This window comes from Cherax quadricarinatus, chromosome 21 (assembly GCF_038502225.1).
Source record: "Cherax quadricarinatus isolate ZL_2023a chromosome 21, ASM3850222v1, whole genome shotgun sequence".
NCBI lineage: Eukaryota > Metazoa > Arthropoda > Malacostraca > Decapoda > Parastacidae > Cherax > Cherax quadricarinatus.
This window is the reverse complement of record NC_091312.1, coordinates 12,797,672-12,816,683: the sequence shown is the minus strand read 5'-3', so window position 1 is coordinate 12,816,683 and position 19,012 is coordinate 12,797,672. Positions and strand designations below refer to the sequence as shown.

At 43.1% G+C, this 19,012-nt stretch overlaps 1 protein-coding gene across 2 annotated transcripts in view; it reads right to left on the bottom strand.

Annotated features, from left to right (window-relative positions):
* LOC128689131 (dopamine D2-like receptor) overlaps positions 1-17,404 on the bottom strand; it is a 54,558-nt gene extending 37,154 nt beyond the window's left edge. For both annotated transcript variants that reach the window (XM_070087228.1, XM_053777256.1), the window contains exons 1-3: positions 17,291-17,404; positions 10,879-11,143; positions 3,786-3,977 (exon numbers count right to left, since the gene is read on the bottom strand). In XM_070087228.1, the coding sequence (XP_069943329.1) occupies positions 3,786-3,977; positions 10,879-11,143; positions 17,291-17,400 (567 nt within the window). In that variant the 5' untranslated portion in view covers positions 17,401-17,404. The remainder of the gene's footprint in view (positions 1-3,785; positions 3,978-10,878; positions 11,144-17,290) is intronic.
* Positions 17,405-19,012: the final 1,608 nt, after the last annotated feature.

Genomic DNA, 19,012 nt, shown 5'->3' with positions numbered 1-19,012 from the left:
GAGCCACATGGGGGTCCCAGAACATGGAGAGCCAGGATGTTGGACGTGGTGCTGGAAAACCTCATGCACCAACATGTTAAGGACACTACCAGAGTAAGAGGGGAGGATGAACCAGCAAGATTGGACCTTGTGTTCACCCTGGGCAGCTCAGACATTGAGGACATCAAGTATGAGAGTCCCCTGGGAGCTAGCGACCACGTGGTTCTGTGCTTTGAATACATAGTAGAGCTGCAAGTGGAGAGAATAACAGGAGTAGAATGGGAAAAGCCTGACTATAAAAGAGGGGACTACATAGGGTTGAAGAACTTCCTGCGGGAGGTCCAGTGGGACAGAGAACTGGCAGGAAAGCCAGTAAATGAAATGATGGAATATGTAGCAACAAAATGCAAGGAAGCAGTGGAAAGGTTCATTCCCAAGGGCAACAGTAACAACGGGAAGACCAGAACAAGCCCCTGGTTTACCCGACGGTGTAAGGAGGCAAAAACAAAGTGCAATAGAGAATGGAAAAAGTACAGAAGGCAGAGAACACACGAAAATAGGGAGATCAGTCGCAGAGCCAGGAATGAGTACGCACAGGTAAGGAGGGAGGCCCAGCGACAGTATGAAAATGACATAGCATCGAGAATCAAGACTGACCCGAAACTATTGTATAGCCACATCAGGAGGAAGACAACAGTCAAAGACCAGGTGATCAGATTAAGGACAGAAGGTGGAGAACTCACAAGAAATGATCAGGAGGTATGTGAGGAGCTGAACAGGAGATTTAAGGAAGTTTTTACAGTAGAGACAGGAAGGGCTGTGGGAAGACAGCACAGAAGGGAACATCAAGAGGGAATATACCAACAAGTGTTGGATGACATACGAACAACTGAGGAGGAGGTGAAGAAGCTCTTAAGTGACCTTGACACCTCAAAGGCGATGGGACCGGACAACATCTCCCCATGGGTCCTTAGAGAAGGAGCAGAGATGCTGTGTGTGCCTCTAACCACTATCTTCAACACATCCCTTGAAACTGGGCAACTACCTAAGAAATGGAAGACAGCTAATGTAGTCCCCATATTTAAGAAAGGAAACAGAAACGAGGCCCTAAACTACAGACCTGTGTCTCTGACATGTATTGTGTGCAAAGTCATGGAGAAGATTATCAGGAGGAGAGTGGTCGAACACCTGGAAAGGAACAAGATTATAAATGAAAACCAGCATGGATTCATGGAAGGCAAATCTTGTATCACAAACCTCCTGGAGTTTTATGACAAGGTAACAGAAGTAAGACACGAGAGAGAGGGTTGGGTAGATTGCGTTTTCCTAGACTGCAGGAAGGCCTTTGACACAGTTCCCCACAAGAGATTAGTGCAGAAGCTGGAGGATCAGGCACACGTAAAAGGAAGGGCACTGCAGTGGATAAGGGAATACCTGACAGGGAGGCAGCAACGAGTCATGGTACGTGAAGAGGTATCACAGTGGGCGCCTGTTACGAGCGGGGTCCCACAGGGGTCAGTTCTAGGACCAGTGCTATTTTTGATATATGTGAACGACATGATGGAAGGAATAGACTCTGAAGTGTCCCTGTTCGCAGATGACGTGAAGTTGATGAGAAGAATTAAATCGGAAGAGGATGAGGCAGGACTGCAAAGAGACCTGGAGAGGCTGGACATGTGGTCTAGTAACTGGCTTCTCGAATTCAATCCAGCCAAATGCAAAGTCATGAAGATTGGGGAGGGGCAAAGAAGACCGCAGACAGAGTATAGGCTAGGTGGACAAAGACTACAGACCTCACTCAGGGAGAAAGACCTTGGGGTGACCATAACACCGAGCACACCACCGGAGGCACACATCAACCAAATAACCGCTGCAGCATACGGGCGCCTGGCAAACCTGAGAATAGCGTTCCGATACCTTAATAAGGAATCGTTCAAGACACTGTACACTGTGTATGTTAGGCCCATACTGGAGTATGCAGCACCAGTCTGGAACCCACACCTGGTCATGCACGTCAAGAAGTTAGAGAAAGTACAAAGGTTTGCAACAAGGCTAGTCCCAGAGCTCAAGGGAATGTCGTACGAGGAAAGGTTAAGGGAAATCGGACTGACGACACTGGAGGACAGAAGGGTCAGGGGAGACATGATAACGACATACAAGATACTGCCTGGAATAGACAAGGTGGACAGAGATAGGATGTTCCAGAGAGGGGACACAGGGACAAGGGGTCACAACTGGAAGCTGAAGACTCAGACGAGTCACAGGGACGTTAGGAAGTATTTCTTCAGTCATAGAGTTGTCAGCAAGTGGAATAGCCTAGCAAGTGAAGTAGTGGAGGCAGGAACCATACATAGTTTTAAGAAGAGGTATGACAAAGCTCAGGAAGCAGAGAGAGAGAGGATCCAGTAGCGATCAGTGAAGAGGCGGGGCCAGGAGCTGAGTCTCGACCACTGCAACCACAATTAGGTGAGTACAATTAGGTGAGTACACACACACACATGATAACGACATACAATATACTGAGAGGAATTGACAAGGTGGACAAAGACAGGATGTTCCAGAGATTGGACACAGTAACAAGGGGACACAGTTGGAAGTTGAAGACACAGATGAATCACAGGGATGTTAGGAAGAATTTCTTCTGCCACAGAGTAGTCAGAAGTGGAATAGTTTGGGAAGCGAAGTAGTGGAGGCAGGATCCATACATAGCTTTAAGCAGAGGTATGATAAAGCTCACGGTACAGGGAGAGTGACCTAGTAGCGACCAGTGAAGAGGCGGGGCCAGGAGCTTGGACTCGACTCCTGCAACCTCAACTAGGTGAGTACACACAATGTGGACAAAGACAGGACGTTTCAGAAATGGGAGCTGAAGACTCACATGAGTCAAAGGGGTGTTAGGAAGTATTTCTTCAACCATAGAGATGTCAGGACGTGGAATAGTCTGGAAAATGACGTAGTGGAGGCAGGATCCAGACATAGTTTTAAGATGGGGTACGATAAAGCTCATGGAGCAGGGGAAGTGAGGGCCTAGTAGCGATCAGTGAAGAGGCGGGGCCAGGAGCTATGGACCCCTGCAGCCATAATTACGTGAATACACACACAGTTTCTTATTTTATTTTTTTAACGGAGATTTTTCATGTTTTTATATAGGCTTCAATGAGAGGTATTGTGACGCGAGCTGGTGATGGAGGCTGGGGAGGGGGGCGGGGGCGGGGGGGAGGAGAAAAGATCTGAAGGGGATTATCTGCAGCACGTGGTCATATGGCTTCGCAGGAGGGAAGTCCAATCTGTGACATTATCAGGGAGGGAAGGAGGGAGTGAGGGAGGGAAGAGCGGAGGAAGAGAAAGGAAGAAAGGCAGATGAGGGAAAAACAGAGGAAATGAAAAAGGGAAGAAGACAGGAACAAAGGTGAGAGGGAATGAAGAAAAGGAAGAAAAGGCAGTTAAAAGAATAATATTTTGAATGAAGAAAGGAAGAAGATAGGAACGAAGGTGAAAGGGGTTGAAGGAGCGTTAAAGAGAACGTTGGAGAGTGAAAAGGGAAATGACAGAAAGTGAAGGAAAAAATGAATTTAAGTGTATGGGAATGATAAAAATGGGACAGTGAGTTCGTGCGGGTAAGTGAGAACAAGGATCACATAAATTTAAATAAAAAAAAATGCAGAGAAAGATGGAGGAGATAGCAGGAGGGAGGGAGGGAGGGAAGGAGGGAGGGAGGGAGGGAGGGAGGGAGGGAGGGAGGGAGGGAGGGAGGGAGGGAAGGAGGGTTAGGCACCTGAAGTCTTAACCCCCACTGACCCAAGTACCTGGCTGTTACTGGTGTTGTTAGTGTTCTTGTCCTCCTCTACGAGGGTCGCAGACTTGGCCGGCGGCATGTTCACCTCCCTGCCCAAGGTGGTCTCCGCCAGCATTCTGGTCTGTGCGACGTTCTCTATGACGCTTCCTGCCTTGATCTCCGTCACTTTGGGTTTCTTCTTCCTTGCTCTCTCCTTTAGCGCCTGGTAAGGTAAAATAAATATTAGATAAAGAAAGGGGAGGGAATAAGCTTCAGTCTGAAAATCTTCAAATTTGATTTTGTAGCCAGTGCAAAAAAAAAAAAAAAAATTGTACTGTGGTTATGTGTGTGTGTGTGTGTGTGTGTGTGTGTGTGTGTGTGTGTGTGTGTGTGTGTGTGTGTGTGTGTGTGTGTGTGTGTGTGTGTGTGTGTGTGTGCGTGTGTGTCTGTATGTGTGTGTGTGTGTGTGTGTGTGTGTGTGTGTGTGTGTGTGTGTGTGTGTGTGTGACAAGAAGGAAGTGGAGAAAAACGCTAATAAAACAGCGCAAATTATGGATGTAATTATTATTAAATCACTGCATCTTTGAGCCCTTTGACTTCCTCTTAAGTTGTAAAGTGACACGAAATAGAGTTCATTAGGGAGCTGGAGACAGAAGGATATAATAACAGTCCTAGAAGGACCGAAACTTCGCCTATTTTGTTTTGTTTAAATTCTTCGTTATTTGTTAATTGGACCAGCTACGGTTCTGTGTCTTCTTTAAAGTTTGACAAATGCACCAGAGCGTTTGCAAAAATGACATCATTTGCGGAACGACACCCCAGTGTCTTGCTTTCACACCTCCATCGTTGACGGTGCTACAGCCATCCGCAGTTTGGAACCATTACGTGTCTCTGGTGATGACGCTGTGAAAGCAGGTGTGAAGGAACGTATGATCCAGTGAAAGATACAGCACTGATCTCAATCTGCTCAGGTGGCGCAAAATAAGGTAACGACTGAGAGATAGAACTCCCCGAACGGTGTCAGAATCTACTGAGCACACATTGGTCTCTGATCAACATGTGACGTGTCATCTGTTCACAGTTGGGTGTCCTCGGGTATCAGTCTCCTCAGTGATTATGTTCATGCTGCTCGGATCTGAGCGTCAGTATTACCCTCTACGTCTAGGACTTCTAGAGGAACTCTTGGGCCTTCCGGACTCTTTAATTCCTGTCTCGTATCTGGGACTCTGGGCCATTAACTCACAGAGTTGTCCTAGGGCGTACGAAGCACGTGTCAAAAGAATGGCGACATCTCAAAATTCTGTTTGTTGTAGGTTCAGACAGTGGTGATACTAGGCAGATTGGGAGGTGCGGGTCCCGTATGGAGACAATTATCGCAAGCCTGACATCATAGCATGGAATGGTAAAGAGGTCTTTTATACTGGACACGTCAAAGCAGACTTTCTCGTTCTCTTACGCACATGCGCAGAAGTACGAGTTATATAACGAACCAGACATAACAACTTGGCTCCGGAATTTAGCTGGCACGTCTTCCATCATCACCTCCTCAGTGGCCCTGAAATGGAGGGAAACTTGGGCCAAAGAGACAATATATATTCGTAAAGGTCCTGACCTGGACCCACTCTCTTTCGCATGAGGACCACGAGCAATGGGAGACGTTGATAAATTAGACACATGTGCAACTCTTGGGTATCTTTATTGAGGAAACGTTTCGTCACACAGTGGCTTCATCAGTCCATACAAAGGAGAATCTTGAAGAAACGGGAGGAGAATGAGGTAATCAGTCCCTCAACCTTGAGTCGATGTGGTCAGTCCATCAATCTTGGATAGAATACAGCATATGTGCTGAGAAGTAGCTTATATACCGTAGGCAGGAGAGGTGCGGCATTCGTAGGTGGTGTCACGTTTCGCCACTGTGTGGCGAAACGTTTCCTCAATAAAGATACCCAAGAGTTGCACATGTGTCTAATTTATCAACGTGTCGGTTCTCTGAACCATTCATCTACAATCCTGTTAGACACTGCAACTTCTTGGGATCTTAATACTTGGGAATTCTTCGCTTGCCTAACCCTTGGACATGACCTACTTCCACATTGGACAAATGTGACACCTCCTACGACTGCTGCACCTCTCCTGCCTACGTTATATAAGCTACTTCTCAGCACATATGCTGTATTCTATTCAAGATTGATGGACTAACCACATCGACTCAAGGTTGAGGGATTGATTACCTCATTCTCCTCCTGTTTCTTCACGATTCTCCTTTGTTTGGACTGTTGAAGCCACTGTGTAGCGAAACGTTTCCTCAATAAAGATACCCAATGGGAGACGTATATAATCATATCTGATGTATGTCTCGAGAAGTGCTAACGTGTGAGGGCAGGAGAGTGATAAGGCTTAGGCTATTAAGACTACCTTGCGAGGTACCACTCTCCCAGAGAACTGTCCTTGACACTGCCCTTCGTGTTTCGGGGCGGCTGCTGGACACAAACCACAATTTTCGGCCCTATATTTTTCTATTTCATAAATGTACACCTAGCTCTGTCACCTATTCTCGTTTTTCCTCATCACTGTTTCTTTTTCTTATCACCATTAATAGTTGTGTTCTGGGGGGTAGGGAGCATAAAATCCCATGGGAATCCGTCCCAGTCCCATGATGGGTAGCAGCTGCCCACGGAATGAGAGTAAACTCCCTTCATCTGTGTACTACCAGCGACTTGCCTACCCATAGTGGCACAGGATGACAGAGTTCAAAGAAAAAGCTTTATATTTGCCATTGATCAGTAAATATTACCTATTTCTGACTATTTGATAATTGCTAATAACATCAACTAATACCATATTCAGAGACTTTGTTGAACCCCTTTGCAGTTTTTGAATTAAAAACCTTTTTAGCTTTTTACACATACGCACGCACACGCACACACACACACACACATAGATACAACTGATACCGAATCCAACAAACACCGAAACAAACACAACACGGAGTCACAGCAACAAGACACAATAGACACCCAACCAAAGCTGAGACGCTAGAAACACAACAAACATTGAGACACAACAAAGCCTGAAACGTAAACACTGAGACACAACAAACACACATGAAGATAACATCAATACAACTCTGACGCAACAAACACCGAGACAACACTAACACACACACATCAAACACTGAGACTCAACATACAACGATACATAGTCACTAAAACAAAAGGTCTAAAAACACACACACAGGTAACACCAAGACACATCAAACACCGAATCAAAAAACACATACATACAAAAGATACTATGACACAACAAGCGCCGAAACATAACACACACACACAAACATTCAGATACACACACAACAAACACCTAGATACACACCCACACCCACACACACACCAAGACACAATAAACTCCCAGACACAACAAATTACGAGACACAAACAGTACGACATAACACACAGCTAAACGCAACAAACAGCAAGGCTCAACAAACACCTAGACACAACAAACAGCGAGACTGCCACAAGTCAGCAAACAGCACAGTTTGCCCAGTTCCTCCCAGGCCTTTGATAACTCGGTAATGAGCCGCCTTCCACAGGCTTGGACCTGACAGTTAATTTAGAGCGGATAAGGCTGTGATGTCAGCAACACGATGACAGTCCTGTCAACCGGGTTGTGGTGTATTTAACCGGCGCCTCGTACTGCTAGACGAGAGTACAAAACACTGACATCAAGAGACGACCACAACGCAGCGACGATTGTTTTGTATTTTCATGGAAAGCTAATCTCGTGATGAGTCATTCAGTGCAAGTAGTGGAGGCTCGCTCCACCGTCCGCTACTTTCCACACGAAGAGTAAGCGTTGTTTTAATGTTACAAGTATGTGTGTGTGTGTGTGTGTATGTGCGTGTGTGTGTGTGTGTGTGTGTGTGTGTGTGTGTGTGTGTGTGTGTGTGTGTGTGTGTGTGTGTGTGTGTTTGTGTGTGTGTGCGCGCACGCAAATGAAGTAGCAAACGGACAGCAAAGAGTGACAATGAAGCTTAAGGCCTTTCGGTTCCGGAACGAAATCTTCGTCAGGAGTTAGGAAATCAGGTAATTTGGTTGAAATGAACGCCATTTGCATTTTTCAAACAGCGAGATCTCTTGACCTCGCTGATACAATTTTTAGGAACTATGATATAAAAGAATTAACATATATATTGCAATTACTCAGACGTGTTTGTCAAGAATTACCTATCAAATATTTTATTTAGCTTCTCAAAGTTGGGGCACATACCCAGTTCACGACAGTCACTAGTACAGGCAGTAGCTATGAAATATTTTAATTTCCCCTGATGGTTATTTTTCCTAAGTCTTTTGAAAACTTGGATACTCTATTTACCTGCTAGCCGTTTGTCTCTGAACCCATGGTAATGAAGAGGCAATGATGACCAAATTTACTGTATTTTCTGTGGGGACTACCTGAAGCTGGCATTTCCACCTCTATCCTTCCTGCTGTAGTGGAAACAGGTGTCAGCAGTGTGGGTGAGTGTATGGTGTCCCACACTACGCACTTCCTATCTGTCCAGGATTGCAATCTGGGATGGTTTTGACTGCCATCGGATCTGCATAGTTGGGGTGGCTCCATTTTTGCCAGGCAACCGGTTGCTGCAAGGCTTTTCTTGATGTGTTTAACCTTTTCATAGCTTGTGATCTTTCCTTCCGCTCTACAACAAACAAGACCGGAGAATTGTACCGTAGTTGTTCTGCAAATGCGTAGTTGCATTTAAACCTGTATTAGGGGAGGATAGGAACGGCAAGGCTAATGGCATCGTACAACATGAATTCTTTAATGGTTTTACCTGGAGTTTACCTGGAGAGAGTTCCGGGGGTCAACGCCCCCGCGGCCCGGTCTGTGACTGGGCCGTCTAGAATTAACGACGGCCAACATAAAATCCACTTCATGAGGAGCTTTCACTTTCAGAAGGCTAACACGCTCTTAATCAGTGATGTTGCATTCTCTTCTACTGGGTTATCCCGGAGAATCTGACTGCATTTCGTAGAGGAAAACTAGTCTTGTTAAGAAGCATATTAACGTATGACCGTGCCTTGTTTCATACATTAAATTTGGATAGTGAACTACAACACTGTGACCGAGGCGTTCAGGAAGAATCAGTGATGCAGACAAATTTACTAGATGTCATACACGTAAATAAGAATGTATGGGAGTGCTATTTGTAATTACCTGCAGTCATTTTTAGTCTGACTTAAAGCAAAACTTTGTCCCGCTGCCTATCATTTAGAGGAGGAGTGAGTGTTTTTGTGAATAACGACTTCAGGAGAATGTCGTAGTTATATAGTTATGGTAATTATGACATGACGGCGCGCATTATAGGACAAACGCTAGTCTAGACATATGTTGAAGCAACATGTTGCTGTTGGCGTCTAATTTACCCTTTACTCTTCAAATAATGTAGTTAGTCCTCGAGAAATAGGTAATTGGCATTAGTTTCCCGAGGAGTTCAAATCCTCAAGCTATCAGCAGTGGCAATGATTAATGAGCAAAATGATGCGGATCTCCAACTGAAAGGCAAGACAAAAACTAGGAAGTGTGTTTGAACGGCTTTTATCACCGCGTCTCTTTTAAAGTAAACAAAATGTGTTCTTGAAGTTTTATTTTAATGTTGCATTACTGATATATGCCCATGACGTATGAACTGCTGGATCGGTTCCCTGAGGGACGCCTGAAGCCAAGCTGGTGAGTTTAAAATAGCATGGTCTCCTCTGTGCGAATATTTCTGATAGCCGCTTCAGCAGCAAGGCAGCGGAGTGTTGCCACAGTAATGGGCTTATTTTTCTCCATCTTTCGCTCACAGGGCACAAAGAAGAACAGTTTAATTTCATCGGGAATCAGACCAGCCATGGAGATGTTAAAGAAGCTAGTGATCTCTGATACGATGATCTCTGCAGTCTCCCAGAAAACTGGATGAACCATTTCTTGTAAATGCCGAAACTCCATTCAAGTGCAGCTCCCAGCAGAACAAGACGGGAAATACATAACTGTCTTGTAAACATCTGAATCCTGTAAAAACAGTATTTCTGCACTGGGGGGCAGTAGTGTTGGAAATGTTGGCACTTCTGCTTTACCTGCTAAGGTGTTTATCAGTCCAAAAATATATCGAATATACTATTGGATATTTCGAAAACTTAACACAAGTGTGAGACAAAATAGAAAAACTATGTCAGATAGATAGTGAGGGATGAAATTCTCGCTTCATCAATAAGGATGGTGTCTTTGTTCCAATATTGCCGAAACTGATTGACTGATAGTTTGCTGGGGCTAGTTTGTAGGGGATAGCGTTTCCCGGCAATTATTTTGTTGGATATATTTTGTGGGAATTCTTAATATGTTGTTTTTTGCAGGATATATTTAGTAGTATTTTGCGAGAAACATTTGATGGGAGTTTTTTTTTTTTTTTTAGTCTGTTCGATGGGAAATGTTTAACTTGGAAAAGGTTGACAGTAATGTTTTCAGGTGATAATTGGCTAAAAGCGATTTGTTAGGAAAACCTAACCTTATGCTGGATTAAATCATAGTTCCTAGTTATATTCACCGTGTAACTCCGAAAAAGGAAACATCTCCATTGTCCTATATTAGAAGCAGCAAAACCTTGCTTTATAAGTCAAAGCATACTGGGAATAAAAACCTGGATGTAAGAATAACTTACTGGGAATAAAAACCTGGTACGAGCAAAAGGTTGTTAATAACACAAACTTAGTGAGGACAAAGGCATCCCTAGGAACGAAATCTTGCTATGAAAAAAAGGATGACTAAAGAACTGCCTGTGATGAAAAAATAGTATGCTGTAAAGAAATACTTGCTAGAAATTAGATCCCACAAGGAAAAAAAATAAAAATATTTATAACAAAAAGTTTGCTAAGAACAAGAATGTTGCTCATGCCAAGACTAAAAATTATAATTGGAATACAATATTTCAGCGAGAGCAAAATTCTTACAGGCAAAAAAATCCTATTATGGTTAGACAAAGAATATGACATCATATATCACAAGCAACAACAGAATTCCACAAGCTGAACATCCTATATTAGAGAAATAAGGTAATATACAGCGTCAACATTGAAGTTCCTCACCTTGAATATCCTGCAGTACAAGTAGATCATGGCGATGCAGGGGATGTAGAAGGAGGATATGGACGAGTAAAGTATAAAGTCAGCGTTGAGGAAGGCGCACTCGTTGCTGAGAACGTCTTTCTTCTTCGAGACATCCCACTGGTTGACGAAGACGAGTGGGATGCCGATGGCCGCTGACACCGTCCAGATGATGGCGATGGTGAGGACGATGCGCTTGTTGTTCTTGGAGTGGGCGTACTTGAGGGGCTGGGTCACCGCGATGTATCTGCACGGGGCGAGAAGAAAATGGAGATGATGGAGAGGTGGTGGTGGTGGTGTGGTGGTGGTTGACTGATGTGTTGGTAGTTGACTGGTGTGGTGGTAATGGGGGTTGGCTAGGGTGTTGGGTGGTAGGACGGTTAGGGAAGGGTGGCGATGAGGGCTATTTTTCCAATAGGGTTAATGGAGACAGTGTCATAACAGAAGAAAAAAAGGAGGAGGTGAAGAAGTTGAATCTGAAAAACGAACTGTGATGATGAGTGCTGAAGAAACAGTTGAGATGCCTGTATTATTCTGAATAGCTAGTGACTGATGGATGTAATTATTAGAGCACTTCCTGTAAAGGTAATTAATAAAATACAAATAGCCAGAAAAACTTCAAGATAAACAGATGAAGTGTTACATGAAGAGGTTAAAACTTGGTATTCTGGACCAAGGGTGAAATAAACGCTGAGAGGAACTAAATAGCTGTCATTTATTCTGTGGGGAGAAGTAATGTTTATGTGTTAGGGCGTACAAAATAAACTGATTCCGTGCTTCTTTTACGTAGGGAATGCAAAGGGGAAACTAGGCTCTGTTGAAAGAGAGGAATTCAAGTGACTACGAGAGGGAGTGAATTTCCTATGTGGAAAACAGAAATAATATTTCCCTGGCTGTGGAGGTAGCTGGGACGCTCTGGTTTGTCAACACAAAATAATGACAAAACACAGGATACGAAGGGAGAGAAACTAATGAACTGAAATAAAAAGGTAGATACCGATGGTTGACCGAGATGAAAGTGGATGGAAGATTGTAACGATGGGTTATAGTTGGAGAAGGGAAGAAAAGAAGGAGTAATGAGGAAGATTTATGGGTGATGAGTAAGCTTTAGGGGTAATAAAGAAAATGTTGGCTTCAGGAGGAGAATTTAGGAATAGGATGAGGCTGGAAATGTGTTGAGGGATGTAAGTGGTGGGGAGGGGGAGACAGTGAGAGGTGAGTGAGGTGAGGTGCAGTGTGAGGAAGGTGAGGTGCAATGAAAGGGGGAGATGCAGTATGGGGGAGGTGCAGTGTGGGGAGGATGACATATAGTATGGTGAGGTGAGGTGCAGTGTGGGGAGGGTACAATGCAGACATTGGAGGTGTGAAGAAGAATTCTCGATGTTGTGAAGGTACTGGAGAATATTGAGATGGCCGTAGGTTTCTGAGACAACGAGAAGGTAATGTTTCTCCTCCGGTGGGGAAAACGAGAAGTAGAAGAGGTTGGGATAGACGTGGCGAGGAGAGGTGAAGGATGCTTAGGATATGGTGAGGAGATATGAAGGACGCACAGGTGACTATCAAGAGAGGCGAAGGTTGCTCAGGTGACCGTAAAGAGAGAGAGAGAGAGAGAGAGAGAGAGGCTGAGGAGAGGTTAAGGACTTCTTGTCAAGAGCAAAAAAGGAGAGCATCTATGTATAATGATTAGTTTCTTATGGTAGGTGAAGTAGCTCATGGTAGTTGTAGAGTCAGGATCAGGGTGCTTGGTGCAGATGATGTCAGTTACAAAGGAATAAGGACTCCCTCACTCATTTTTTTTCTGCCTGCAACAAACCAGTATAACAACAAGACCCTTACAGAGATACTCAGTCCCTCTCCTCTTGACAGTCCCTGTCAAGCCTTCATTATACCAGCGTGAAACGCCCACCCCCTGACAGATCTGCCTCCAAATTTCCACAACAGGCAGAGCCACTCCTAAAGTCAGACAAACACAGTTACCAATTACGAATGAGAACTTCCGTCTCCGATCAAGTTAGTCGAGTTACAGGCGGGGCAAACAGGGTGCTGATTAGCGGTACCTTTAGCGTCATAGCTGCTTTTGATTTTGCATCATAGCTGCCTTTGATTTTGCGTCATAACTCTCTTTGATTTTGCGTCATATCTCATTTTGATTTTTTCGTCATAACTGTTCTTCGTATCACATAATAGCCAATGCTCTTGCACCATACCTGGTATCATCTGTTCTGACCAAACTGGGCAAGCCATAGTGATGAAGGTTACTGCAACTTAGCATAATTCGTAGTTAAGTCAGGGTTCACTCAGGTACTCCGAGCGCTGCCTCAGCTGAACTGAGGTCAGTCAAGCGAGGAATTAAAGTCAATATACCATGGCCAGAATAAACACACACACATAAAAACAACCCACACTTCGGAGAGGGTTAAGTAATGACGGACCGAAACGTTATGACCTTTCTATCTCTTGAGTACGGAATATTATGACTTATTATTCCGAATGTCAAGAATAACTCGCAACCCACATAGCGGTGATAAATATTTAGACGGGCATTTACTTAGCTGGCGCTGTGATTGAACCACTGAAAGTAGCCCTAACTAAACCACTGAAACTAGCTCTGAATGAACCACTGAAAGTAGCTCTGATTAGACTCCTTGAATGAACCACTGATAACAGCTCTGATTGGAGCACTGATTAGAGCACAAACTAGAACACCTACTTTCCAGTACTACCGAGAAAGGCACAACTTCCTGAAAATTGGTTAAATTTGCTAGAATTTTCAGGTTACCGATGCCTCCCCGTACTTACAATTACTTAGATTCGCCCTAATGGGCATAAAATTCTTCAAACTTACTTAAACTACTTGAATCGAATTTATGCAAATTGTTATAGACTCTCTTGAACTTAAAGGACTAAATTAAAGGTAATCAAGCAAGTTAAGATCGTGATGATCATCGGTGTAACAATTCTGTAGAACTTAACTTAAACTGAAGAGTCTAAATATTGCGCAAGCCGACGCTCGCACACACACACACACACACACACACACACACACACACACACAGGTGGGGAACTCATCAGAAGCGATCAAGAGGTTTGTGATAAGCTCAACAAGAGATTTAAGGAAGTATTTACAGTGGAGACAGGAAGGTCTCTGGGTGAACAGAACAGAGGGGGACGCCAACAAGGAATATACCAACAAGTGTTGGATGACATACACACAACTGAGGAGGAGGTGAAGAAGCTACTAAGGGACCTTGATACCTCAAAGGCAATGGGATCAGACAACATCTCCCCGTGGGTCCTTAGAGAGGGAGCAGAAATACTGTGTGCACCACTAACCACAATCTTCAACACATCCCTTGAAACTGGGCAACTACCTGAGGTATGGAAGACGGCAAATGTAGAACCCATATTTGAAAAAGGAGACAGAAAAGAGGCACTGAACTATAGACCAGTGTCACTGACGTGTATAGTATGCAAAGTCATGGAGAAGATTATCAGGAGGAGAGTGGTGGAGCACCTGGAACGAAACAAGAGTATAAACGCCAACCAGCATGGCTTTATGGAAGACAAATCCTGTCACAAACCTACTGGAGTTTTATGATAAAGTAACAGAAGTAAGACACGAGAGAAAGGGGTGGGTTGATTGCATCTTCTTGGACTGCAAGAAGGCCTTTGACACAGTTCCTCACAGGAGATTAGTGCAGAAGCTAAAGGATCAAGGGCGTATAACAGGAAGGGCACTGCAATGGATCAGAGAATATCTGACAGGAGGCAACAACAAGTCATGGTAAGTGATGAGGTATCACAGTGGGCACCTGTGACGAGCGGGGTCCCACAGGGGTCGGTCCTAGGACCAGTGCTATTTCTGGTACATGTGAATGACATGATGGAACGGTTAGACTCAGAAGTGTCCCTGTTCGCAGATGATGTGAAGTTAATGAGGAGAATTAAATCAGATGAGGATCAGGTAGGACTTCAAAGAGACTTGGGCAGGGTGGGCACCTGGTCCAGCAACTGGCTTCTCGAATTTAACCCCGCCAAATGCAAAGACATGAAGATCGGGGAAGGGCAAAGAAGACCGGAGACGGAGTATAGGCTAGGTTGCCAAAGACTGCAAACCTGGCTCAAGGAGAAAGATCTTGGGGTAAGTATAACATCGAGCAGGTCTCCGGAACCACACATCAACCAGATAACTACTGCAGCGTATGGGCGCCTGGCAAACCTAAGAATAGCGTTCCGATACCTAGTGAGGAATCGTTCAAGACACTGTACACCGTGTACGTCAGGCCCATGCTGGATTATTCAGCACCTATTTGAAACCCATACTTGATCAAGCACATTAAGAAATTAAAGAACGTGCAAAGGTTTGCAACAAGGTTAATTCCAGAGCTAAGGGGAATGTCCTATGAAGAAAGGTTAAGAAAAATTGGCCTGACGACATTGGAGGACAGGAGGGTTAGGGGAGACATGATAACGAGATACAAAATACTGCGTGGAATAGACAAGGTGGACAGAGACAATATGTTCCAGAGATGGGACACAGAAACAAGGGGTTACTCTTGGCAGTTGAAGACCATACATAGCTTTAAGATGAGGTATGATAAAGCTCATGGAGCAGGGAGAGAGAGGACCTAGTAGCACTCAGTGAAGAGGAGGGGACAGGAGCTGAATCCCAACCCCTGCAACCACAATTAGGTCAGTACATTTAGGTGAATTATGTGGCTACAAACACACACACACACGCAAACACACACACACACACACACACACACACACACACACACACACACACACACACACACACACACACACACACACACACACACACACACACACACATACACACACACACACATGTCCTGGATAATGTGAGAAATCACTATATTTTTTACTGTGGTTGTTTTGCATATTGTGATATCACCTGTTTACTGTGATCTTTTTGCATATATATATATATATATATATATATATATATATATATATATATATATATATATATATATATATATATATATATATATATATATATAACTCCTTCCGTCCCATTCTTTTCGTCCTCTCCTCTCTTCCTTTCCTTTCGTCTGGTTCCCATCACAGCCCACCCCACTTTCCGTCACCAACAGACCAGTACAAAAATATGCATATATCCCTTCCCCCTCTTCTCATCTGCCTCTTTTCCATTTTCTGCTTTGACTTGTAATTGCTGGTTTTATCTACTGGTTTATCCTCTGGTTTGTCCTATTCAGTGTTGTGTGCTGGGAGAACCACACACTCGTTTTCTTTAGAATTGTTTTATCATGAAATTGCCTCTGTGTGTGTGTGTGTGTGTGTGTGTGTGTGTGTGTGTGTGTGTGTGTGTGTGTGTGTGTGTGTGTGTGTGTGTGTGTGTGCGTGTGTGCTATTGATTTGCTGTTTTCAGTATTCAGTATTAACTTATTTGTTTTTTTATTAGTTATTACACTGTGTTCAATATCAAATCACTGTTGTTTCTTTGTGTTTTCTCTACATTATTGAAAGTTTTCACTTCTGTTAATACGCTACGGAATTTATCATTTTCTTTTCTCACACTTCACAGTCCGTTTTTTCAATTTTTTTTCATCGTTTTTTGTTCCTTGTATTTTTAATAAAAACGCGAAGAATAGATTTTCTTCAAATTATCAGTTGCTTAGAATAAGAAGGCATAATACCGTCACTGGAACAATACACAAATCGACGTACGACGTTTCGGTCCCACTTTGACAATTGACTAGATTGGTTAATGGTCCGAAGCGAAACGTCATTATCAGTTTTGTCTTCCATGTGCGGGGTGTGTATTTTCTGTTGTTTAATATTTCGTTTTCAAACTTTCTATTTTCTCTTCGTTTTGTGTCGAAATGTTTAGTTTTGTTTAGATTTATAGAGATATTTTTGGTATAGGACACTTTCCTTTTATTGCATCTACGTTCCTTTTCTTAGATTTCCAGTAGCTGTTATTCTAAATCGTTCTTTACTGTGTCATTATTGTATAAAAAAATAGCTAATTACTTTTCCATATATAACAGATTTGTATTTTATTTTAGCTTTATCAAATATAAGTAATGCTGCTAACTCTCTCTCTCTCTGTCCGTCTCTCTATCTTTCTCTGTCCGTCTCTCTCTCTCTCTCTCTCTCTCTCTCTCTCTCTCTCTCTCTCTCTCTCTCTATCTATCTATCTCTCCTCTCTCCTCTCTTTCTCTTTCATTCTTACTCTCACTCTCACTCTCACTCTCATTCTCTCTTTCTCAGTATCGTTCTATTAATCTCAGTACACTAAGACAATTAAAAAATAAACCGGGAAATGAACTGATAACTTTCCCTTCCCAGTCTTAACAAGTCTTTCTCTCCAGTAAACAGTTAGCTGTAATTGCTCACAACTGACCTGTCTATACTAATGGCGACGAGGTTGAAAATGGACGAGGTAGAGCAGACCACGTCCATGGTGATGTACAGGTCACAGATGATTGGTCCCAGACCCCAGTAGCCGCACATCAGCTGAGAGGGAGAGAGAGAGAGAGAAAGAGACTAAGTCAGAATGCGAGATGGACTATTCTTGATTTATATGTGTGTAAAGGCATGTTACAGATAACCATATTAACGGAGACGTGAAGAGGCTGGAACGATGTGCATCGAAGAAAACACTGGTTAATTAACATTCAAATACGTTGTTAAACACGAATATTCCATTTTCTATCAACAAACGAGGATGATAACCAAGGTAGAGATTTGACATAAGATTCCAAGCTTCCTTGCCACCTACTAGAACATTTTTTGAATGCTGTTCAGACTCGTAAACGCTTTAACAGTCTTGTTGCCGACGTCTGGAACATTGTATAATGAATATTTTTTTATATACCGGTATACACCACGTGATACAGACGATATCTGAAATTGAGATGAATGAATCGCGTGCTGCAATAAGGTGTACCCGAAGGGTGACCTTTAAATGGCTGGCAAAATAATTTTTCCTACGTCCAGCTTGGCATATTCGGGTGCCCTCTCACCAGAGTTGCTGAACTCATTTCCAGCATCCTGGAATAGCGCCAGTAGCTTCCAAAATTATCAGCAGTGTAGCATCAAAAGCCGACAAAATAGGTGCCTCCTAATTCAACGATGGCGGAGAGTGAACTCCAAGTATGTAGGTGCGGATTTGCCCGTTTTATGGTAAAATAGTGTGAAATTTTAATTCCCGTTAAATCGTGTTAAATAAATGTGAGTTTACCTCTCATTAGCGGCCAGGAGAGTGCACATCAAGTCTTGCTTGTGTGCAGCCAAATTTGTCAATAAGGTAATATAGTTACAAAAAAAACTCGGAATCATTGGAAATCGTGTTATAGCTGGAGAATGAATCATCGGATCGCCTTCATATTTTGACTACTACTGTGGTTTCCGGGAGACATATTTTATGCTGTTATTCGAATAATGATATTTATTTTATTTCAGTAAGTAAAGAATTCTACTGATTGGCATTGAAGTGTCACTGGCGATGCATTCTCTAACAAGAATGATACCCCATAAGTTTAGTTTGAAATTTTTACTGAAGTGTCTTAAAAAAACTTGGAATCTTTGGCTTCAGATCAATTACTGGATAATGCTTTTTCTGATCGGCTTCAAACTTTCTTTGCGATTGTTTATTGGTTTCCGTAATATAAACGGTAGATAAAGCATGGTAGTAATATGAATGGGAGAAAAATGTAGAAAAAATGATTTTTTTTATCTAATTTGAACATTGATATATATTTCCATTTTTAAGTTAAAACTAAGACAGTCGCTCAATAGCATTGCTCAGTGATTGTTAATGCGTTCATACGCATACATATAATCACGTATATATTCGAACATACATACATAAGCAGACACCTGCAAATATACACTCAAGGATACATACTCATGTACAGATACTTACATACATATACACAAGCATATATGTGCACATCAAGTAGACATATGTACAGGAGTTTAACTATATATACATATGCACTCATACAAACACCGGAATACTTAGGCACGCACACACACACACACACACACACACACACACACACACACACACACACACACACACACACACACACACACACACACACACACACACACACATATA